The 23,214-nt window shown below is 49.6% G+C and overlaps 2 protein-coding genes across 9 annotated transcripts; both read left to right on the forward strand.

Moving 5' to 3' along the window:
- Window positions 1-1,079: 1,079 nt before the first annotated feature.
- On the forward strand, window positions 1,080-12,711 carry Tbc1d24 (TBC1 domain family member 24). 8 transcript variants are annotated; one of them, XR_013111427.1, is made up of 8 exons: window positions 1,080-2,044; window positions 2,643-2,660; window positions 3,141-3,299; window positions 4,158-4,221; window positions 4,487-4,582; window positions 5,049-5,277; window positions 5,644-11,318; window positions 12,013-12,711. XR_013111427.1 is itself a non-coding variant. In XM_034507682.2 (8 exons), the coding sequence occupies exons 1-7, from the start codon at window positions 1,080-1,082 to the stop codon at window positions 5,796-5,798; spliced, it is 1,686 nt and encodes a 561-aa protein (XP_034363573.1). In that variant the 3' UTR covers window positions 5,799-5,814; window positions 6,387-11,515. The 8 variants fall into 8 exon arrangements, 4 of the variants coding, with proteins under 4 accessions (XP_034363573.1, XP_076793342.1, XP_034363571.1 ...); XR_013111428.1 differs by having other exon boundaries at window positions 5,644-7,921; XR_013111429.1 differs by having other exon boundaries at window positions 5,644-7,336.
- Window positions 12,712-18,073: 5,362 nt separating this feature from the next.
- Window positions 18,074-23,169, forward strand: Atp6v0c (ATPase H+ transporting V0 subunit c). Its single transcript, XM_034504792.2, has 3 exons — window positions 18,074-18,338; window positions 22,142-22,325; window positions 22,416-23,169. The coding sequence occupies exons 1-3, from the start codon at window positions 18,260-18,262 to the stop codon at window positions 22,618-22,620; spliced, it is 468 nt and encodes a 155-aa protein (XP_034360683.1). The 5' UTR covers window positions 18,074-18,259; the 3' UTR covers window positions 22,621-23,169.
- The last annotated feature ends 45 nt before the right edge of the window (window positions 23,170-23,214 follow it).

Below are 23,214 nucleotides of genomic sequence, written 5' to 3' on the forward strand. Positions count from 1 at the left end.
AGGGTTTCTCTGTGTAGCCCTGGCTGTCCTGGAACTCACTCTGTAGACCAGGCTGGCCTCGAACTCAGAAATCCGCCTGCCTCTGCCTCCCAAATGCTGGGATTAAAGGCGTGCGCCACCACCGCCCGGCTGTATTTACATTTTTTAAAGATGGAGGTTGGGACTGGAAAGGGCTCAGTGCTTAAGAGCACTGGCTGCTTTTCCAGAGGACTCGGGTTTGATTCTCAGCACCATATGGTGGTTCACAACTGTAACTTCAGTCCCAGGAGATCTGACACCCTCTTTCGTCTTCCTTGAGTACCAGGCATGCAGTGGTGCACAGATATACCTGCAGGGAAAACACCCATACAGGTAAATAAAATTAATTTTAAATGTTTTTTAAAAAGATTTATCATCAGGCATGGTGGCACATGACTTTGATCTCAGCACTCAGGAGACAGAGGCAGGCAGATCTCTATGAGTTCCAGGCCAGCCTGGTTTACAAAAAGAGTTCCAGGACAGCCCAGGTTACACAAAGAGATCCTGTCTTGAAAAAAAGATTTATCTCATAATTTTATGTATGAGTATTTGTCTGCATTGCTCATGTGCAGTGCACATAAAGGATGTTGGATCCCTTGGAACTGGAGTTAGAGTTTTAAACTGCCTGAACAGGTTGCTGGGAATTGGACTCAGATCCTCTGGAAGAGTAGTAAGCACTCTTAACCACCCAGCCATCTCTCTGGCCCATGGAGTCAGGCTTTCAAAGCATTGCAGGGAACCTGTCCTCAGCTTCTCTTGGACCACATGGCCTATCTGGGAACAGATGAACTCCGTGAAAAGAAGTTGTTCTCCAAAGTTAGTGATGACTTCTCAGAGCAATTATTTATCTTCCTAGTCCTTTTTAGAAAAATGAAAACAAAAACCAACTCCTTTAAAATGTGGCTTTCAATCCATTCACTAAAATTGTTTTCAATCCTACAGGGTTTGTGGGATGACAGACTGGTTAACAGAAAACCCCCAAAGCCGGGGCCGCAGGATTTAGCTGCTCTTTGTTTCCTTCCTGGCAACCTGGGACCTGCCTCCTAGGAACAGCGGGCACCATGGACTCCCTAGGGTACAATTGCTTTGTGGATAAGGACAAGATGGATGCATCCATCCAGGACCTGGGGCCAAAGGAGCTGAACTGTACCGAGCTACAGGAGCTGAAGCAGCTGGCAAGGCAGGGTTACTGGGCTCAGAGCCACACCCTGCGGGGGAAAGTGTACCAGCGCCTGATCCGGGACATCCCCTGCCGCACAGTCACACCTGATGCCAGCGTTTACAGTGATATTGTAGGGAAGATCGTGGGCAAGCACAGCAGCAGTAGCCTGCCCTTGCCCGAGTTTGTAGACAACACTCAGGTGCCCACCTACTGCCTGAACACACGGGGTGAAGGGGCCGTGCGCAAGATCCTCCTGTGTATCGCCAACCAGTTCCCCGATATCTCCTTCTGCCCTGCCCTGCCTGCAGTGGTGGCCTTGCTTCTGCACTACAGCATTGACGAAGCTGAGTGTTTTGAAAAGGCCTGCCGCATCTTATCCTGCAATGACCCCAGCAAGAAGCTCATTGACCAGAGCTTCCTGGCCTTTGAGTCTTCCTGTATGACATTTGGGGACCTGGTGAACAAGTACTGCCAGGCAGCTCACAAACTGATGGTGGCCGTGTCAGAGGATGTCCTGCAGGTCTACTCTGACTGGCAGCGATGGCTCTTTGGGGAGCTGCCCCTTAACTACTTTGCCCGTGTTTTTGATGTCTTCCTTGTAGAAGGCTACAAAGTATTGTACCGAGTTGCTCTGGCCATCCTCAAGTTCTTCCACAAGGTGAGAGCAGGACAGCCCCTGGAATCAGACAATGTAAAGCAAGACATCCGGATGTTTGTCAAGGACATTGCCAAGACAGTGTCCCCTGAGAAACTACTAGAGAAGGCCTTTGCCATCCGCCTGTTTTCCCGCAAGGAGATCCAGCTCTTGCAAATGGCCAATGAGAAAGCACTGAGGCAGAAGGGTATTACTGTCAAACAAAAGAGGTAGGTGGACCCCAGGATCGTGTGCATGTGTGCCCATGCTTCTGTTTGTGTGTGTGTGCGCACACACACACACACCTGTGCTGTGAACATATTGCATCTATGGAGTGGGAAGCTTTAGTGGGAGGCATCCTTGAGGTCTGAGCATGAGTCTGCTTCTAGCCTTCTGTCTGTCCACCTGTCCACATGTGGATACAAAGACATTAGAAAGCAGGAAGGGCTTTGCAGTTATGGCCTTAACAAGACAAGAAAGCTGGATGTTACCAGGGTGTCAGAAGGTCCAGCAATTGCCAGGCTGGCCTCCTAGAGGTCACATCAGAACAGCTCTTGCTCTGCCCTTCCAGCTCCAAGCTTCATGGCTGGCATTCTTCTGAATGCTGATTGTGGTCTCCCTGTCCCTCGAAGCAGGGTTGGGAAGAGTCATGGTATTTGACACCTGACACTGTAGGCTGCTGTAGACATGGCTGGCTGCTGGTATGGAGGTCACTTTCTCCTGGGCCCAAAGGAAGGCATATCTGGGGATCAGTACCCACCACTAACCTCGCCTTGTCTGTTTTATTTTTCTTCTTCTCCGTGTCCGTTGCTTCCTCCTGTTTCTCAGTGTCTCACTTTCTAAAAGGTAGGTCTGAAACTGCACCTTGATGCTTGCCTTCTCTGTCCTGCCTTCTTCCAGCTCTGGCTCTACTGCCTGGTGTCTCCCAAGGCCTGCGTGGCTCTTGTGGGCTGGCTTCTGCTTGCTACTTTAGCATATTGACAAAGGCGCTGTCTGTCTGTCTGTCTGTCTGTCTGTCTATCTTTCTGCTGGTGCTTGGCTGGCTCTGCAGCCTTGTCTTGCTGGAGGCTTACTTCATTTGTCCTGGTTTCTTAAAGAAAAATGCTCTTGTCCTTATACCTGCAGGCTGGGCACTCTCCCATGTGTCAGGTGGGAGGTGGGACTTCTAGGAATAATTTCACCCCACTTCCAGCTGGCCCCCAGAGCCAGGCTACAAACCTGGCTGGGTAGGTGAGATACCCTTTTCAGGCTCTGTACCAAAATGAAGGTAGGGTCCAGTCAAGACTGTGCTCACTGTGGGCTCTGACCCCTCCTTGCTTTCCCCAGGCAGTTTGTACACTTGGCTGTCCATGCAGAGAACTTCCGCTCAGAGATTGTCAGTGTGAAGGAGATGAGAGACATTTGGTCCTGGATCCCTGAGCGCTTTGCCCTCTGCCAACCCCTCTTGCTCTTCTCGTCACTGCAGCATGGGTACAGCCTAACCAGGTGAGGGGCCCTCGACACCTTGTGAGTCACATCCTGTACCCCACTTCCAGGAAGTCATAGGGTAACTGGAAACAAGCCTTTAAACCTGGGACCCTAGTAAGGTCCTGGGTCATCCACTGAGGCCTGAGAATCAGGAGTCTCTTGTCCTGGCTCTCCGTCATTTCCAGGCCATGTAGTCTTTGGAAGTCATTACTGTGTGTACCGCAGCTGAGGGCCCTACGTAGGCATCATGAAGATACACATGTCAATGTCCCTGTCTCAGGAGCTCAGAATTGTTAGGGGGAAGTTACTTGGGCAGTTGGCCCTGACTCCCTGCTATCCTCACCCACCATGTTCATCACAAGCCTGAACCAGGTTCCTTTTTTTGGGGCTCTGGCTGTGTAAGCCCCTGGCATTCTAACTAGGGCACACTGCCTTCCAAGCCAGCTTGGTCAGGTCCAGGTAGTATTCAAGTTTCAAATGACAGTTCACAAACTCTTGACCACCCTACCCCAACCTGAAGGCCCTGCCTACAACCACACAGCGGTTTGGCTTGGTTGAGCAGCTTTCTCTAGCCCCTGGGATGCCTGAGTAGCACAGTGGCAAGCCTCACCATCCTCCCACATCCAGGGCTGAGCTTTCCTGTTCCTCTGCTTTCTGTTTCCAGCACTCAGCTTTGCCTGAGGGGATATACTGTGAATCTTCTCCTTTGTCACAGCAGGGCAGCCTGGCCAGGGTGTAGAGTCCTTGGCCACTGTGGACAGAGTTGGCTGGAAAGGAGCATAGCCCCCAGGCCTCTCTACCCTAGACCTTGGGACTGACGGTTGGGAGGGTGAGGGAGGACATGCAGGGTAGGTAGCACGTGCTCTCTGCCCCCAGGTTCTATTTCCAGTGTGAAGGACATGAGCCCACTCTCCTGCTCATCAAGACAACTCAGAAGGAGGTGAGGAGCCTGGCTCACTAAGCTGGTGCCAAGTCCCCAGTGTGGATATGGTCCCTGCATGGAGCTTGAAAGCCACAGGGGAAGACACAAGTGACCCCGAGGCTCACCTCCCTGAGCTAAGCCCTCTCCCACACTGGTTTTGCCCTCAGTGGTGGAAGAATGCAGGATACAAGAGTCCTAAGCTGAGAGACTTGGTCACTCAGCACCAGAACAGGAGGGTGCTCCTGAGGGCAGAAGGCACAGTCTCACCCAGTTCCCTCCTCAGGTTTGTGGGGCTTACCTGTCAACAGACTGGAGCGAGAGGAATAAGTTCGGAGGCAAGCTGGGCTTCTTTGGGACTGGAGAATGCTTTGTTTTTAGGGTGAGTTGGGACTGAACGTGGGGTCCCTCTGTCCACTCCCTCATGCCCCAGCTGTTTCCTCAGATATTCTAAGCACTTCAGTCTTCCCTCCAAAACTGAATGCAGGCCCAGTATCTGCAGTGGGCCAGGGTATTGTGTGACCCCGGGCTGTCACAGAGGCTGGCAGAAGCCACCAGGCCATGTACCTGGGCAGCCCTGCACAAGAGCCTAGTTTCACTTCCACTGTTCATTGTGGCGCATATCCTAAAGCATTCTGTTGTTTGCTCTGGGTTTCGCTGGTCAGACTGAGAACCCCAAGAGCTAGCAGGGCCTCATCTGCAATGTGGGTATCATTGCCAGAGTCCCCACTCAGGGACCCACTCACAAAAGTCATGGGATGGAGATGGGCTGTAGCTTTGGAGCACGTGCGGTGGCCCAGTGAGGTGTCACACGGCAGTAACTGTGACTGTCACCCATTCATCCCCAGCTGCAGCCGGAGGTGCAGCGCTATGAGTGGGTGGTCATCAAACACCCAGAGCTGACCAAGGCAACATCCTTCAAGTCCTCAGAGGCTGCAGCCAGCCCTTCCCTCATCAGCCAGAGCTCTTCAGACCCTTCAGATCGGCTCTCCCCTTTCCTGGCTGCCCGGCACTTCAACCTGCCCTCCAAGACTGAGTCCATGTTCATGGCTGGGGGCAATGACTGCCTCATCATTGGTGGGCACCTGCTCCCTTTACCCCAGACTGGGTTCTACCTGTACTTGGAGGGGACTTGTGGGTAGCTGAAGCCTCTGTTCCCAGTCATTGTTGACTGGTAGTAGGCATCTAAGTTAAGCAAAGGAAAAGGACCTGGGTTGTTTGGGGTAGAGATAGGGACTAAGGGCTAGCATCAGGCATCAGGCAGGGAGCATCAGGCAGGGAGCCAGGGCCAGGTAAATCTGTGCTTCCAGACGAACCTCTGGAGTCCAAGGGATCTCTTTACTGAGATTGCTATTTAGCAGACCCTTCAAGGACAGAAACGATGAGGTATCTAGGGAATGCTGGTTGTTGGAGCAGAAAGACATCTACCTGCACGTCCCACAGGGGGAGGAGGTGGCCAAGCACTCTACGTTGACGGGGATCTGAACCGAGGGCGCACTGGACACTGCGACACTTTCAACAACCAGCCCCTCTGCTCGGAGAACTTCCTCATCGCTGCTGTGGAGGCCTGGGGCTTCCAAGACCCTGACACCCAGTGACAGGCCCGCGCTGATGGTGACTGAGCCACATTGTGGGGTGATGGGGCAGAGGCCCGGCTGCCTCTTCAGGGAGCAGGGAGTGAGTGAGACAGCAGCCCCAGGAAGTGGGAAGGTTTGCTGTGCAGTGGGGATGTCACGGTCCCTCAAGCCAGGCCTGGCCCTGGCTTGGATCAGTTGCCCTCTACACTGGACTTAGGTTAGAATCCCCGATCCCTCCTGCTTCTGAGCTCAAGGGCTGTTGGCCCTCAGCCCTGTCTAACATCTGTGTAAGAGACACCCACTGCCCTCTCCCAGGGCCCTGGCTCTGCCAAATATCCTATACCCACAATTGCCAAGGCTACATTTCCCTTGCCCCTGAGCCTCATAAGGGAAGGGCAAAGGAATCTTCTTGCCAAATGTGGGCCTGTGGTGCCCCCTGCTGGTGCTTTGACCTGCAGCTCCTCAGAACTCTGACCCTCTGAGGTTCCCCTGGGCTACATCTACTGCTGCTATAGAATAGGAGTGGGAGGGCGGGATTGAGTTCTGCAGCTCCCCCTGTGCTAGACAGGATGAGGGCTGGAGAACTGTCTTGTCTTTGTGTTTCCGCAGAGCCTGAAGCTCTTGCTGCGCCTCACTGCGAGTCCACACCTGAAGGTGGCCTCCGGAGAGACTTTCTTTGACCAACTTGACCAGTCAGTTCCATTTCCAGGGTTCTTCTCAGAGCTGACTAGACTCAGTGAGGCCTTTGCCTCTCGTCCCTGTGGCCTCCTTGAAGTTCTGTAGTCTTGGTGACTTTTGTTCTTCCTTTCCCTTGTCACAGTGACCGAAGCCCACCTCGCATGGCATGCTTGTCCTTGTCCAGCTTTCTGAATTCTCCCCAGGCCCTGTGCTTCCCTGGACCTGCTCACACAGCATCTGAATCACCTGTGTGACCTGATCCCTCAGTTCTCACTATAGCTAACCATGTACCATATCTTCTGTGAGCTATCCCTGTTCCCACTGTGGCCTTCAGGTCTGGATGTCTGTGCTTCCTGAGCCCTGTACCAGCCTGGCACACAGTAGATGCCAAGAGAGGCACTGTCTCTGAGGACTATAGCAAGCTCCATTTCCCCATGACCTCCCTCACACCCTGTGACCTCCCTCAGCTGGTCCTGAGGGTCCAGGCACCACAGAGGAAGAGAGAAGAAACAGTGGCCCAAATGGCTGTGCTGGGGCCGTACAAGTCTGGATCATAAGGACAGGCGCCTAGTTCCCACATGACTGCCGGCGTGCCTGAGAGTCAGCATGTGTCAGGCCAGTGCTCGTCTCCAGAGACTCACTTCTGCCGGGGAAGGTTCATCCTTTCCTGTTCCATCCACCCACATCAGCTCTTGGCAGGGCCACAGCAGCAGAGGAGGCGGGGCGGGAAGGAGCTTCATGTAACCTGGGCTACCTGGTCAACACACCTAGAACTTTGGACTCTGCACAGTGGACCTGTACCCACACCACGCTGGCTTCCAGGATGGTTGGCGTGACTCTAGAGAGGGAAGAGGAACAGCTGCTGCTCACCTTCACAGAAGGTTGTAAGCCTTGACGCCCATTTTCCTTGAGCCCACTGCCCAGACCTATACCGCCAACTCTGGTGTTCATTTAACACCATCTTGATTTTTGGTCATTGTTGTTTCTGGCAAGATCTTACTAGGTAGCCTAACTGGCCTGGAACTCCCTAAGTGGCCCAGGCTAGTCTGGAAATTGCTATACAGCCTAGGTTGGCCTCCAAAATCATGGTCTCTCTCTAAGCCTCCCAGCTCAGTAGTTTGCTGTTGCACTGACTCTGGGTTCTGACTTGGGCTCTGGCCAGAAGGCCCCCAGGATGTCCCCAGGCTGTGCCGTCATGCTGTTCACCCATGCATTACCACTGAGATTCAGAAGCCTTTCAGAAGCAATGAAGTTAACATGGAGTATGTGCAGGGCTCTGCAGGGTTCTTGACTGGTGGTGGATCTCTTCTGTGTGGCCCCACTGGCAATCCCAGGGGTCTAGCCCAAGGAGACTGATCGATGCTTACTTGTGATTACATCATAAGCAAAGTTCTTAGCTTTTCGCCCACAACATACTCAGTTCTTTAAATTTAATGTCCTTTTTTCCCTGACTTTTCTACAAAAAGGTGTGTATTGCTTTCTTTATATTTTTTATTCTTATCACTGTTCTTATCTGATACTAAGTGTTCTCACTTAGTATTTATTTTATTAATGTTTTCTATTATTTATTAGCTTTTGATGTTAAAAAAAAAAAAACAAGCCAAAATGTGATGGCATTGTATAAGAAGTTACATTTTAGCAGCATTTAAACATTTGTTTTTAAAACAAATACTGAATCTAATTTAAGCCCATTCATTAAACTAAGTTTGTTAATATATACCGGATGCCTTTGGGGCCTCTGGTAATCAGTTTATATTTTTGGTTTGGTTTAGTTTGTGAAAAGAGTGTCAGTTTCATGCAGCTCAGGCTAGCCTTGAACTAACTCTAGCTGACACTGTTCTTGAATTCATCTTCCTGCTTCCGTCCTCTCCACACTGGGATTGCAGGTGTGTGCCACCATGCCTGGTGACAATCAGCTTACTTTTAAAGTAATTTATGATACAGTACTAGGTGTTCGCATTTTAAGAATATATGTATGTATGTATGTATGTATGTATGTATATATGTATGTGTGTATATATGTGTGTATATATATGTGTGTGTATATATGTAATTTATATGTGTGTATATGTATTTTTTGTTTGTTTTTTTTTCTTTTTTTTTGTTTTTGTTTTTGTTTTTTGAGACAGGGTTTCTCTGTGTAGCCCTGGCTGTCCTGGAACTCACTCTGTAGACCAGGTTGGCCTCTGACTCATAGAGATCCGCCTGCCTCTGCCTCCCCAGTGATGGGATTAAAGGTATTCGCCACCACCATCCAACCTAATTTCTCTATTTTAATTATTAAACTAAAATTACTATTTAATTTTTCCTATTTTTGTAAGCTGTCTTCTTTTATTTTTCTAGTTTTCTCAGAGCAGTGTGTTTTAGAGCATTCTGAATTTCAGATCTTTAAATGTCTTTTACCCATTTTCTGAGTTCATAGAGGTTTTATGGTCTCCTTAAATATTTTATATTTGACAATTTAGGGTTTGTACTCATTTTTTGAGATGTTGAGAATTGAACCTAGGAACATATACATGCTAAGCAAGTTCTCTACCACTGAGCCAAGTCCTTGCCCTCCATTTATATACTGAACTGATTTTTAGTTTGCATCAGAATTACTGAGATGGAAGTTTTCATAGACTGCCATCCACTTGTCTACTATAAACATGAAAAAACAATTGGCTTAGTTTCAATCCCAGAACTCAGAAGGTAGAGGGAGGTGGATCTCAGTGAGTTTGAGGGCATCCTGTTCCATGTAACAGGTTCCAGGTCATCCAGGGCTACATAATAAGACCTTGTCTCATTCGTGTGTGTGTGTGTGTGTGTGTGTGTGTGTGTGTGTGTGTGTGTGTGTGGTGTGCAGAGACAAGGCTCAGCAGTTAGAGCACTGGGTATTCCAGAGGACCCACGTTCAATTTTCAGTATCTATATGATGGCTCACAGCTATCACTCTGTTCCTAGGGATCTTTCTTGGCCTTTTCTGGGCCTCTGTGGCATTGTGCCAGTGTAGTACACAGACACAGTCAAAACACTCATAGACATAAAATAAAGATGAAGGAAAAAAATAAAACTTAAATATTGTGGTGCACTGCCTCTGACTGGACCATAGGCCTGTTCTTCTACTGGACAGGAAAACATGCAGTTTTACAGAGACCTGCTCTCTCGTATCTTCTCTAAATCTAGAAAGTTGTAGATTATACTAGTTGTTTTGTTTTGAAGCCACCATTGAGGTTGAAGTTCTGTAGTAACTACCTCAGAGAGAGCTGGCTCCTCCATAGCTCCCTTCAGGTTTCTGTGGCAAAGTTAATATGTCAAGCATGAGTGTCAAACAGGCCTCACACTCCTTTTCCCACAGTATTTACATCAGGCCAGGAAGCATGTGAAGTGTAAAAGATTATTTTTGTTACCTGGGCCTAGTGTGTGTCTATAATCCCAGCACATGGATGGTGGAGGCAAAAAGACCAAGTCATCCTTAGCTACAGAGCAAGTTCGAGCTAGCTATGGCTACAAGAGCCCCTGTCTCAACAAACAAACAACAAATGGAGCTTTTTATGACCTCCCTTATTACATTAATTTCTGATTGTGCTATAAGTGTTACATTCAGTGTCTCATGATTACATTGTTACAGACAAAATGTTGTTTGCAGGCTTGGTCATTTTATTGATCTGCATAGAAATGTGTTAATACTGTATTTAGGACTAAGGAACCAGCCAGTGGACACATGGACAGGCTAACCTGTGACATGTCAGGAACCAACCAAACAAAAAATTTCGCTGTAGACTTTGGCATCCACTGGTGTGCTGCTTGTCTGCTCTGCAGTTGCTGCCTGGCCCTATTTTCCTATGTGAAGAGACCAGAGCATCTCAGCTGTGCAGTACACCACAGCATTGGACATGCACTCAGGAGCTTATATGCTGAACTAGATGGCTCATAAGAGCACTGGTTGAGTGGTACATGCCTTAGTTCCAGTATCAAGAGGCAAAGGCTGGTGGATATCTGAGTTCGAGGCCAGCTTGGTCTACAGAGTAAGTTTCAGGACAGCCAGGGCTACACAGAGAAACCGTGTCTCTGGGAGTGGGGTAGGGGAGCACTGTCTGATTGTCCAGATAATCCAGGTTTGATTTCCAACACCTAAATTGTGGTTCACAACCATCAGTTACTCCAATACCAGGGGATCTGACACCCCCTTCTGGACTATTTGAACACTGCATGTAAGTGGTGCACAGACACATGCAGGCAAAACAACCATACACATAAAATAGAAATAAAGGTTAAAAAAAAAAGTTTGTAAACTGAATACCGAAGGGGAAGAAATTCCAAGCATAATTTTGCCTTTTAAATCTTGTAGTTATGGACTTTGACAAATGGCCACCAATTAGGAGTTAAGGTGTACACTCATCTCAGCGTTCAGGAGGCTGAGGCACAAAGATTGTACGCATGAGGCTGGTCTGACTTATCAGGGAAGTTTCAGGCTGGCCTAGCTTACTTACATAGTGAGACCTTATCTTTAAAAAAAGAAACAACAGAAAAACAATATGGTCCCCAACTGACCCTGTGGAGTGTCTGGGTGAGTAGCAGCATGGTCATGCTTACGGAGCAAAAGTGTGGATTTGTAGCAAAATACAACTTTGTGATGTGGAAATAAGTGATCTGGTGATGTTTTGGTTAATATTAATATGTCTCCTAAATAAAATTAGTAATTGTTGAAGAGGTATCTTTGTACATCTGTGCTATGAGAGCACAGAATGGGAGGTTCCTAGCACTTTTCTCACAGGATACACTGTTCATCTCTTGAGAAGGGGAATAAACTAAGATCAACTGGAGCTAACACTTGCACCAGCCCATCATCGTAGCTGTGACAGGGAGACTCCACAGAGGCAGGTATATACTCTGCTGGATTTGCACTATCAGCCACAGTAACCTGCTTCCTGACCCTGCTTTCTGCCTTTTGGTTCTCACTGCTTGTCATTTGGAGTAAATGGAAAAGGACCACTGTCGGGAATCATCATTAGGTATCTCCAGTCGTCTTGGTTCCCGTGAAACAAAACTCAGTGTCAAAAGAAGTCAAGGCAAACTCACATCTCTCATTCAAAAGGAGACTATTTAACTTGGACATTTGTGTTAGTTAATACTAACATTTTTCCTAATGCCTCATATACTTAAAAAAAAATACCTTGTGTTATAGCCCCCGACTTTTTTACTTTTCTGCTTGAGACAGAGTGTCCTAGGGTACCCACACTGTCTTTCAACTCACTCTGTAGCTCAGACAGTCCTTGAACTAATAGCCCATCCAAGAAGGTGAGATTATAGGCCTATACCACCAGGCCTAGCAGAACATTTTTCCTTGAACTCTACACAAATGCCAACTGCCCTGCCTACTTCCTCCCTGTGAGGCTTGTGGGCTCTGTTCCTGCCCTGTACCTGCAGCTCCTCTGGGATCCTTCTTGCTTCTCCATGAAACAGTGACAGTCAACTTCTCTAGGTCTCTTCCCTAGATTGGTAGCAAGGGTAAATATGGCCTGTGGTCTGCTCCTTTGCTGTCTTTTAATTGAAGGGTTTTCCTGCTGTGTTGCAGGTTACTTTAGAGGATGCTGGTTGTCTATTAGGCCAGCAGGGACTTGACCCCAGGACTACGCCAGCATAGATACAGTGAGCTCTGGTTTTCTGCAGTTCTTCACATGAATCCAGAACCAGTTTCTGGCTCTTGCCTGGGCTGTTTTCTACTGCTCAAGCCCTTTCCTAGAAGACTGGGGTCTGTTGTAGCTCCTAAAACACTCTGCTGCCTTCCTGCCATCCACCTTCTGACTGTCCACCCTCGGTGGCAGGAATGCTGAACACTGCAGAATTAACAGCTGCTGCACTGCTGGTATGGTACAGGCGTCTCCAAGGCTTGTCCTGCACTGCCGGCATTCCCTAAAATAACTCTTTCCTCTTACTGTCAGTGCTCAGGACCATCCTGTGGTTGGCATCAAGACATGGACAAACACAAGGAGCACACCTGTAAGTTCAGGACTTGGGAATTAGAAGCCAGAGGATCAGGAGTTCAAGGCCAGCCTAGACTACATTAAGCCTTCCCCACACACAAAGAAGAAAACTGGATTGTATCTTTTTCCTGTTTTAAACATCATTTTTTTTTTCTTCTTGGTTTCTCAAGACAAGGTTTCTTTGTGTACTCCTGGATGTCCTGAACTCACTGTTAACCAGGCTGGCCTCAAACTCAGAGATGCATCTGTCTCTACTACCATGCATGGAATTAAAGGCATGCTTCAAAACACCCGGCAACGTTTTCATCTTTTGAGATTTAATTTAGAGATCAGCTTTTTCTGCGTCCTCATGATGGAGCCCCAGACACTCCTTCCTGGGTACACACCCCTTTATCTAGCAAACCCATTTCTGGCTTTGTTTTGAGGATTTGTTCAGGGACATGTGTGCTCCCACAAGAGGCTCCCAGCTCATCTTTGCTTTCCTGATACTCAGTGTGTTCCTGCTACCAAGTGGAGAAATGTAGGGTCAAAGGCAGATGGGCCATGCACACTGAGGGTTTAGTCAACACCTGACAACCAGCTTCCAGAGCCAAGGTTACAGTAAACTAACAGTACATTGAGAGCCTCCTGTGCCCCCTGGTGGCAGAGCTGCCTCACTGCCTGCCTGTTCATCTTCAAAGTTAAGAACCAGTCAGGCCCCTTGTACACTTGAAGTTTGGAATTTTTGCTAGAAGTTGGGGGGGGGGGGGGGAGGGGGAGTTTCCTGTCTGCCTTGTAAATATGTATCTAGTGTCTCTCTTGTGGTCTGATATGTAGAAACAGTGTAGATCCACAAACCATGTGATATTCAAACTGTGTCAAGGAGCCCAAGCAGCAAGTGACAGATTCTGTGATTCTAGGACTTTATTAGTTTTTATTTTAAACGAGGTCTCAATATGTAGCACTGGCTCTCCTGGAACTTGCTATGTAGATCAGGCTGACCTTTTACCTCCGAATCCCAAGTCCTGGGGTTAAAGAAGTGTGCTGCCATAAGCAGCAGGGTTTTTTTTTTTTTTTTTTTTTTTTTTTTTTTTTTTTTTTTTTTGGTTTTTCGAGACAGAGTTTCTCTGTGTAGCCCTGGCTGTCCTGGAACTCTCTCTGTAGACCAGGCTGGCCTTGAACTCAGAAATCCTCCTGCCTCTGCCTCCCAAGTGCTGGGATTAAAGGCGTGCGCCACCACCGCCCGGCCAACAGCAGGGGTTTTTATTTTGCTGTTTTTTTTTTTTTTTTAAATTTATGTGGTGATTATCTGCACATATGCATGTGCACTATGGGACCACAGGACGGCGTAAGACTCCGTATAACAAGTTACACGATGTGGATACTGGGACTAAAACCCAGGTCCTCAGTAAGAGCAAGTGCTCTTAACCATTGAGCCTCTCTCCAGGCCTCCCTGTTTTTATTTCTTTGATCCTTATTCCATAGGTATTTATTTCTGGTGTTAAGAATTAAATCCAAGGCTGGGCAGTGGTGGCACACACCTTTAACCCTAGCACTTGGGGGGCAGAGGCAGGCAGATTTCTGAGTTCGAGGCCAGCCTGGTCTACAGAGTGAGTTCCAGGACAGCCAGGGCTATACAGAGAAACCCTGTCTCAAAAAAAAAAAAAAAAAAAACCAAACAAAAAATTAAATCCAAGACCCTATGCACACTAAACACACTCTACCATCAAGCTATATTCCCCCTTTGCCCCACAGTGGGCACCCTTATTTAATGTTTTTAGGTAAGATCTGTCTGTATAGCCTAGGCTAGCCTCAAGATCTCCATCATCCTTTTCAGCCTCTCAAATGCTGGGATTACAGATGTCCATTGCCATACATGGCTCAACTACTTTTTACTTAATAAAAAAAAAAGGATGAGCTGCCTTTGATCATATTCCATTTTCTAAAACAGTGCAGTAATCTATGCTATTTAATGTCTCCACCAGCCATGTCTGGGCCACACATGGTTCTATCTCACCCGAGTAAGAGAGCAAGATGCCATCACTATACAATCTCGTCTGCCCATGTCCCTGTGTTCCTCTCCCTCCACCCCCATGCTTTTGTGGTGGATTGGAAGGAAGCTGTTGGCAAGGCTCCTCCTGGGACACACAGTTCTTGATGTTCCTGTAAAGGCTACTGCTCCCTCCCCCTCCTCTCCCTTCCCTTCCTTCCCCTCCCCTTGTTCCTCTATTTTTTCTCTTTTCCTTTCCCCCACGTTTTTTTTTTTTTTTTTTTTTTTTTTTTGTTTGTTTTTTTGAGACTACAATGTAACCCAGGCTGGCCTTGAACTTAACAGTCTTCTGCCTCAGCATCCAAGGTGCTGTGTTTACAGCTGTGTACTACCAAGCCTGGCCTTTCCTTCTTTGGAACAGCTTCCCAGGGATAAGTTCATCCTTCTAGTTTAAGGTTGTTTGGGGTGGTGTTCTTAGTGTCTTCTCTGCCTCCTCTGTAGGACCTTTGGAAAGTGCCACTGTCTAAGGGGCCCAGCTTCCATCTCTGTCCCTTTCCTTATGGGTCTCTGACATGCATTTCCAAATCCCCTTCCTCTCTGTGTCTGGAAATCCCCACTGACAGTGACAGGCCAGAACTCATGACCTATGATTTCATGCCAAGGGGGAAGTAACAGTGAAGGAGCAGGCAGGGATGCACCCCTGTGGTTTCTTTCCTAGAGTCCACTCAGAGTAAAGGCTCTGCACAGTGCCTAGAAGATCCGGGTGAGAGGTTTGAGATGGACTGAAGTGAGAGATGGTGTCTCATCTGGTAGTTCAGCCCACCAGCCCAGGCCCTAGACCAGAATTTTAATTCCATTGCTTGCTAGCTGGTGACCGGAAAAAGGCTCTTAATCCTCCTAGGTTTGTTTCACTAACCACTGAATAAGAGCAGGTGTGACTGAAGACCCCCATACTCGGGAGACCCTTCCTCAAGCCTCCGGAAATCTCGACCACCCAAAAATCACAAGAAACCATACCTGGATGCAATCAGCAGAGGTTTATTAGGGGAGGAGCCGGCGGTCAAAAACGACAAGCTCTTTAGCTCCAAGAGCAGGGTTTTTGGCCCCGTGTGGTGGGTTAAAGGGCCTTTTATAGCATGGGGTGGGGGGAGGAAGGCATTTTCGCGCGCTTACACATGAATGGTTGCATTTTCGCGCGCTTACACATGATTGGTTGTTTTACAAATTTTGAACATAGCACTGGGAAGACCAAGGGAGGGGTAACCAAGAACAGTGGAACATTTCAGAGAATCTAGCCCAAATGATCTAGAGTCATGTGAGATCACTCTGCACACTCATTCTTCTCAAAAATGTGGTTTTCACCATGCTATTGTGTCCTATTCTGCCATTTCAGATTACTATCTTTACTTTTTCCAGCTATAGGGCTATGGCCCCACCTAGGTGGTAGCATCTTTATCTGTAGTCAGGAATGCCTTCCTGCCTTGGGAAGTAATCCAGCAAGTGTCCTTCACCTTGAATGTGAAGGCCTGAAATCTTATTTTCAGTTCCGAGTTCTGTAAGGCGAAAAATCTACACATATTTCATAAAAATGGCCTTTATAATTTTTCACTCTACATGACCACAACCCAAAATGCCTCAGAACGGGCCTGGTAGGTGCTTAGTCAGCTCTGTTACCAGGGTGGCCAGGTCTGGATGCCCTACTGGGTGTCTGGAGAAAAAAGAAGCCAAACAACCTTCAATGCAAGGGCCTGAGGAGGATTAGGAGAGGGAGAGGAGAAACGTGGGGAGTGGCAGGAGGACTTCTCGTAGGAAAATGGGTTCTGAGTAATAAGTACAGAGACCTGGGAGTTGGTACTGGAGGATAGGAGACAGCAAAGGGAAGCACACCAAGAAGGGTCTAGCACAGGATTAAGCAGAAAATTGTGGGATATCAAGTGCTGAATAGAAAACAAAACAAACAAACCCTGGGAACTAAATCAATGGGTTGCTCCGAAGAGGACTCGGCCCATTCCTAGCACCTACCTGGCATCTCACATCCATCTGTAACTCTAGCTCCAGGGAATCTGACACTCTCTTCTGACTACTTTAAGCTCCAGGCACATAGGAGAAAGAGAGGGGAGAAGGAGGAAGCACTGGAGATAGCAGTCCTGAGGCCCTGTCAGCTTAGAAGGGAAGTGTGACCTTGGCAAGGACAAGGAGCTGGAGAGGGACTGATGGGGTGAAGTAGTGGGGACAAGAGTCAAGATTCCTCTTTTCAAAAGTCAAAATGGAGCACTAGAGGGGTGGCAGAAGTGCTAGTAGCTACTCTCTGTAGCCTCCTCTCTGAAACAAGACAGATTTATAGGCTCTTCCATAGACAAGCTTAAAGTGTGGTAGACTCGGTTCAGCCAAAGCGGGAAGGGGACACAGGATGTTTCTGCTGTGGAAAGTAGGACTGAGAATGTATCAGGATGGGAAGGTATCTCCATTGCCTGCATGGGGAAGTTGAGGTATTGCACTGAGACCACTTGGAGAGCCCTCTGGTCTTACAATGTGAGCTTGAGCCTCAAAGGAGGTCTAGGCCAGGTTGTGGCTGCTCAGGGCTACTGCGAGGGAGGAATAAAGGAAACCAGGCAGCCTGAGTTGATAGGCAGAGGGAAGGCAGGCAGCTAGGGTGGGTAGGCTGCTACAAGGGTATCATGAGGCAGAGGCTGCCCTAGCCATTCCATTGCTAGGGAAACCAGTCCTCCATCACCTGTCTACAAAGAAGGCCCTGTACGTCTGGGCCTTGCATGGGTACTGGAAGGACAGGCAGGTCTTTCTGAGATTTTCAGAAATCTGGGTTACCTTTCACAGGTGTCAATGCTGACAGGCCATCAAGCAGGATACCTTTAACCCCAGCACTAAAGAGGCAGACTGGACTGGTCTACATGGCAAATTCCAGATTAACCAGAGCTTCAGTGAGACCCCGTCTCAAAAATAAAATAGAAAAATAAATAGAGAAAGTCACGCCTACGTCTTTGTGGGCAGACACCCCTCAACTAATGTCAGAGTCCCGATGCAAGAGGAGAAGGTCAGGTGAGGGCTCCCTTCCCCCCCCCCCCCCCCCCCCGCCCCACACACCCAGAATCAAAGGGAAGACGGTGGGCCTGAATCTGCACGAATCTTCTGTATGGAAGATGGTGACTAGAGAACACCTAGAGTTGTTGCACTTTAAAGCCCGGTGGGGTGGGGCGTGGTATTCCTGAAGGGCTGGCGGAGACAGCGAAGCCCAACACGAGGGATTTCTTCTGGTATAGGGTTCTGTAGCGCTGCTAGATGCCACTACTTTAACCTGAGTCCTCTGCAGCAGGAGTGCCAGAGATTCGTGAGCAGGGAACGCAGGGAAAAAGAACACGGGTACTCGAACACCGGTAAGCTCCGCGCAGCCGCAGAGAAGGCGGGCTTTCATTAGCTCCACCCTGTATGCTAATATAGAGCGCTACGGCCCCGCCCTGGGGGGGCCGATGGGCCCCAAACGGTAGGGTTATAGAAGTCGTCGGCGTGGAACCGCGGGCCAGCGAAGACCCAGGCATGGCCGAGCACTGGGCCCCAGGCCCCGCGGCCTGGTGTCAGGGCCCATACATTGTTCAAGGGCTGCTGGCGAGCCTGGAGCCTCGCTCCCCCACCTGCGCAAAGTGGTACAGTCCATGGGGGCGGGGCCCAGATCATGTGAGGCGAGCGCGGCCGCCATCTTGCTCTGCGGTGCTGGTATTTAGAGCGCAGCGCCTGACTGGCGGGGTCGGCTTCTCATCCGCTGCCTCGAGAGTCCTCGCTCGCCTTCTCGCTCGCTCTCCCCTCGTCCTAGCCCGCCGCCGCCCGCTGAGCTTGTCCTCTCCCCGCTTGCAGACATGGCTGACATCAAGACCAACCCCGAATATTCTGTGTTTTTTGGTGTCATGGGCGCCTCGTCTGCCATGGTCTTCAGCGGTGAGCATCGCAGCAGGAGCAGGGGATGCCAAAACGATGAGGGACTCTAGACCGCTGTTCACGGGGGGGGGGGGTTGGGAGTGACGTCGCTCTGACGTCATTCTCAGCTATGTGGGTGTCTGGCCTTACGGGCGCAAGTGGGGGGGCGGTGGGGACAGATGAATTTGTGGAGCACAGGGCTTGGGGGCTCGATCAGGCTGCGGGTCTTATCAGCCCGCCTCCTGTGCCTGGCTTCTGTGGGGGTGGGGCGGCAGTGTGGCTGCCATCTTAGTCACGGGAAGCCGGAGTGCGGGTGGGGTGGGGTGGGGGCGCGGGGGGCGGCGCACGATCCTTTGCCCTCTCCTGCGCTTGCTCCACATCCCGCATTCTGCAGGCAGGTGTGACATCACATCTTGAAAGGCGCCAGTCCGTAGGCGGGGGCAGCAGGCTCAGGACAGGAGTCCCTGGCCTCTTGGCTGGAGGGAGCCTGGGTCCCCGCTAAGGCACACAAGACCTGCTTTTATGGCGGCCCAGCTGCCGGGGGTCAGGTGGGTCTGCACCCTGGGTGAGGCAGGTGTTTCCGGTTGAGGCTTGTCTCGGTTTCCCAATAGTTCTGTCATCGGTGTGGGTTGGTTGGGAAAACTGGACTGAGGGGTTGGTCCTGGGAACCTGCAAAGACTCAGGTTAGAGCCTATGGAAGTGGGTTTGGCTTAGGTGGATGGTTCCTGAGGATCTGGGCTTTGAGGTGGCTGAGAGGGTGGCGTTAGAGTGCCAGCGTTTACACGATTAAGTCTTTGATCTTCAGTCCTGGACCTAATGAATGGATGAGTGAATGAATGACCTTCCTCTTCTAGGGGGGTGAGGGGCTGGAACTGGGTTATGCTTCTTTGCCCAGAGAAGAAAAAGCCTAGCAAGGTTCTTGATGGCACCTTGCTTTTGAAGTTGGGCCTTGACAGTTCTTCAGTGTCAAATTTAGTGAAAATTGGCCTTCCTGGGAGAAAAGCCTTTGGGCCAGACCCAAGAATGTGGGATTGCGGGAGGTAAGTCACAGCCCCTGGGGACTGGTCTGGCCTGGTCTGGGCTTCCCCTGGAAGGTCTGGTCTTTGGCTTAACTGACCTCGCCCTGCCCCACCCTACCTGGCAAATGGAGAGGCTGATCCTCTGTGCAGGTACTTGGTGAGTTTGAACTCCAAACAGTGTCTGCTGACTGTAAACACCTGTAGGGTGCAGATTGGGGTGGAGGGTTGTCTGTCTTGGTGACCTCCCCCTGCCTGGGCCTGTCAGGTGCTGCTGAGAGAGCCCTGCTGTACCCACAGCATTGGAGTAAGTGATCATTTGTGGTGGGAAATGTGGCCTGGACTTCTCCTTCCTCCTCTCACACCACGACTGTTCTCCCCACACTTAGGGTCTCCTTAGAGAAGACTGCCAAGCATTTCCTTCTGCCCTTTGCCCCCAGAATAATACGTTCATAGGTTTCCCTATTTTAGCCACCTATGATTAGTTTTTGTCACTCATAAATTAATCCAGCAAATCTTTCTTCCCTTCTTACCTTGTCCTAGATAGTGGGGGAGCCTCAGTGAATACAATATCACTGACCATGTGGGTCTCATGTTCTGGCTGTCACGATGGCTCCTGTAACTCCAAATTTGTCCAGAGTTCTTTTACTGCATGCAGCTTCTTCAATCTCTTGTACGAAGACCCTGCATGTCCTAAAGCTGTCCAACAGGTGTCTGCACTATTGAAAGCTGAGTATTGCTGATCTAGTGCCTAACCCTAGCTTCTGTTCCTTCACACCAGCTTCTCACCTTCTGACTTCATTTTTCCCCTTTTCTGCATGCTATTCTGTAGAATGTCTTTGTCCTGCCATTACCTAAAGAAATCCAGCCTCTGGTGTTGCCAGAAGACCTCCAAGCTTTGTCTCAATGACTGACCCATGGCCTCCCTTGGACTTTACTAACCAAGTTTCCAGACCACTGTTTAACTAAATGAGGCTTGCACACATCCTTGAGGCCTCCATTCCATGCTCACATTCTAACTTCCCTTTTTCTTATGACAAATATCCTGTTGGTTCTTTCTTCATGTTCTCCATGAAACTGCCAGTTGCTTCTTTTCTATATTTTCTGTGACTTCCTCCCTGTGTCTGTTGATTTCCTGGAAGTGCCTCCAGACCCTGCTGTTTGCGGCATTACATTGGCATTCTTAGCAGGTCTCCCTTCTGCAGCCTATCAGGTGTGGTCTACTGGGCAGCTGCTACTGTCGGGGCCTAGGCTAATTTTTTTTCCTCCTTTTGCCCTGATTCCTGACAGTGTCCCTGTTTTCCATCATATATCTTCTTGTCACCCATCCTCAGCTCCATGGTCTACCTGCTGTACTTTAGGGAAGGACTTGACTTAACCTTTCTTGGAGTCCCACCTTTTGGGGTACAGAGTTGTGTTGAGACCTCAACTTCACAGTATTGCACAACAACCTGTATTCTTAGTGTTTAAAAGCATGCCTCAGGAGTGTGAGCCTTTGGAACACTCACTTTTTGTACTAAGTGGTAACAGCTCAGCATGGAGTTGCCTTTCAGTAGGGCCCAAGAAATGCACTGTGACCAGAACAGTTTCAGAAAATATCTCTTGAAATGAACTCAGGGACTGAAGCTCCAAGTCTTTGTTGGGCAGTGTCTGGGGAACTAAAGATGCTGTAGAAAAGACAAGCTGTCTGCCCCCTCCTCCTGCCTCTTCCAGTTGATCTCATCTAGCACTGTCTTGCTTGGGCATCTGAATGTGCCCTTTGCCTGGCTTTCCTCTGCTGCTTGCTTTATCACCTCCCAACTCCATTTACTTGGTCTGTTTCTATGATCTGTTTTCAGACCTTCCTCCCCTTGTAGCTCCCCTATGGCCTTTTCTCTTTCCTTGCTGAATATGTTGTTGTGTTGGGTCACTGTCTTTTCTTCCTGCTGTTCCTGAGCTCTGAGAAGGCAGAGACCTCTGACTCTTGCCCTACTCAGCGCTGGGCACACAGTAGACATATTTTGTGGTTCAGTGAGATCAATAAATTATATAGAGGAGTGGCTGGGGCTGTTTGTGTCCCTTTTACCTCTGGCCCATGTTGTTTTCTGTGTATCGGGTTATACACAACTTCTAGAAAGGTCATGGCATGGGTCCCCTGGGCAAAGATTTTGGAGGCCGCCAGTGTCAGCCATATAAGTAGCTCAATAGTTCTTATAGGGTCTGAGGACAAGTAGCAGAAAAGAGAGGAATTGGAGTTAAAGGCCTTGAAGATAGGAAAGTCCTGTGAGAGTAGCATTTTCTCTTGGAGGGGTTGGAGGCGGGAACAGTACCAGAGGAGACAGATAACCCAGCTGTCCTGTTTGAGAAGGCTTGAAGCCTCCACTGCAGGCAGGGACTGGTTGACACTGGACACTCTAGGCAGCTCAGATGTAGTCCTCTTATGCTGGAAGTGCTTGGAGCTTAGAGTGTGGGACAGAGATTTGCTAGAGACCCAAGCAAGGCTTTCCTTGCCCTAGACGCCTCTTCCCTGGGACTGTATTGCCAGAGGTCACAAGCTAGGGAAGACCGTGCTAGGGGACAAAGTCTGGTTTCACAGCAAAGCAGGAGCCCCTGATGACCACAGGAACTAGTGCAGGCAGTAGACCGGGAGGCTGGGGTATGGCTCTGCTAGTGGAGAGAAGTGGCTGTGGTGGTGGCTGTTTGTTCCGGGGGCTCTTGCTGGCTGTGGGCCTTCAGCTCCTCTAATGGTAGTATGTTGGGGAGCGGAGTGCAGAAAGCTCCTTAGGCTTTCCATGCTGCTCTGGGCTTACTTAATCTCTCCTTCCACAGCCATGGGAGCCGCCTATGGCACAGCCAAGAGTGGCACTGGCATCGCAGCCATGTCTGTCATGAGGCCAGAGCTGATCATGAAGTCTATCATCCCAGTGGTTATGGCTGGGATCATCGCCATCTACGGCCTGGTGGTGGCAGTACTTATCGCTAACTCTCTGACTGATGGCATCAGCCTCTACAGGTGGGTGCGGGGCCTTCCCTTCCAGGTGAAGTGCTTCATTTTCCCGCAGACAGGCAGATTGCTGACAACCTGTATCTCTTCTCTCCCCAGGAGTTTTCTTCAACTGGGTGCTGGCCTGAGTGTGGGGCTGAGTGGCCTGGCTGCTGGCTTTGCCATTGGCATCGTCGGAGATGCTGGTGTTCGGGGCACTGCCCAGCAGCCTCGACTGTTTGTGGGCATGATCCTGATCCTCATCTTTGCGGAGGTGCTTGGCCTCTACGGTCTCATCGTGGCCCTAATCCTCTCCACAAAGTAGTCTTTTTCCACCACCAGTCACAGGATAGGATGTAAAGATCACCCCTCCTCATTCCAGAACGAACAGCCTGACACATGCACGGGCAGCCGCCCCCTCAGTAGTTGGTCTTGTAAATGTGCAGTGTCCTAGTGCCCACTGTCTGTTGCCCCCGCCTTGCCCCTACTGCTCCGTGCTGTGGACATCTGGGCCCACTAATCTCCCACCCAGGCCCCTGACCAGTGCCGATGTCAGCCTCTGGTTACTCCACCCATCGCCTCGAGTGCTCCTTGTGTATAAAAATGAATTAGAGTTGTCATTTTTCTCTTCACTGGATGTTTATTTATAAAAGATTTGACCTATTCATGCGTCTGTGGAGCAGCCCCGTCTCCCTACTATATAGTAATCATTAGTAGACTGCTGCCTTGTGGGGTTCCTGTTGCTGAGACTCCTTGGATGGAGCCACCCTCCCCCTTCCACTTCCCCATCCCTGAACAGCCAGGGTGGAGGGTAGAGTGCTACTGCTCCTCAGAGCTGGCTCCCAGCTGTGTTCAATAAAGTTCTCGGTTGTGACTGGCCTGTGTTCTGGTGTCTCTGTGGGCGGAGCGGGCCGGCCTG

This window comes from Arvicanthis niloticus, chromosome 6, assembly GCF_011762505.2.
Source record: "Arvicanthis niloticus isolate mArvNil1 chromosome 6, mArvNil1.pat.X, whole genome shotgun sequence".
NCBI lineage: Eukaryota > Metazoa > Chordata > Mammalia > Rodentia > Muridae > Arvicanthis > Arvicanthis niloticus.

Coding starts and splice junctions, on each gene's coding strand:
- Tbc1d24 (XM_034507680.2), top strand. CDS start 1,080: ATGGACTCCCTAGGGTACAATTGCTTTGTGGATAAGGACAAGATGGAT. Junction 3,300..4,157: donor CATGGGTACAGCCTAACCAG/GTGAGGGGCCCT, acceptor CTCTGCCCCCAG/GTTCTATTTCCAGTGTGAAG. Junction 4,222..4,486: donor TCAAGACAACTCAGAAGGAG/GTGAGGAGCCTG, acceptor TTCCCTCCTCAG/GTTTGTGGGGCTTACCTGTC.
- Atp6v0c (XM_034504792.2), top strand. CDS start 18,260: ATGGCTGACATCAAGACCAACCCCGAATATTCTGTGTTTTTTGGTGTC. Junction 18,339..22,141: donor GTCTGCCATGGTCTTCAGCG/GTGAGCATCGCA, acceptor CTCCTTCCACAG/CCATGGGAGCCGCCTATGGC. Junction 22,326..22,415: donor GATGGCATCAGCCTCTACAG/GTGGGTGCGGGG, acceptor TTCTCTCCCCAG/GAGTTTTCTTCAACTGGGTG.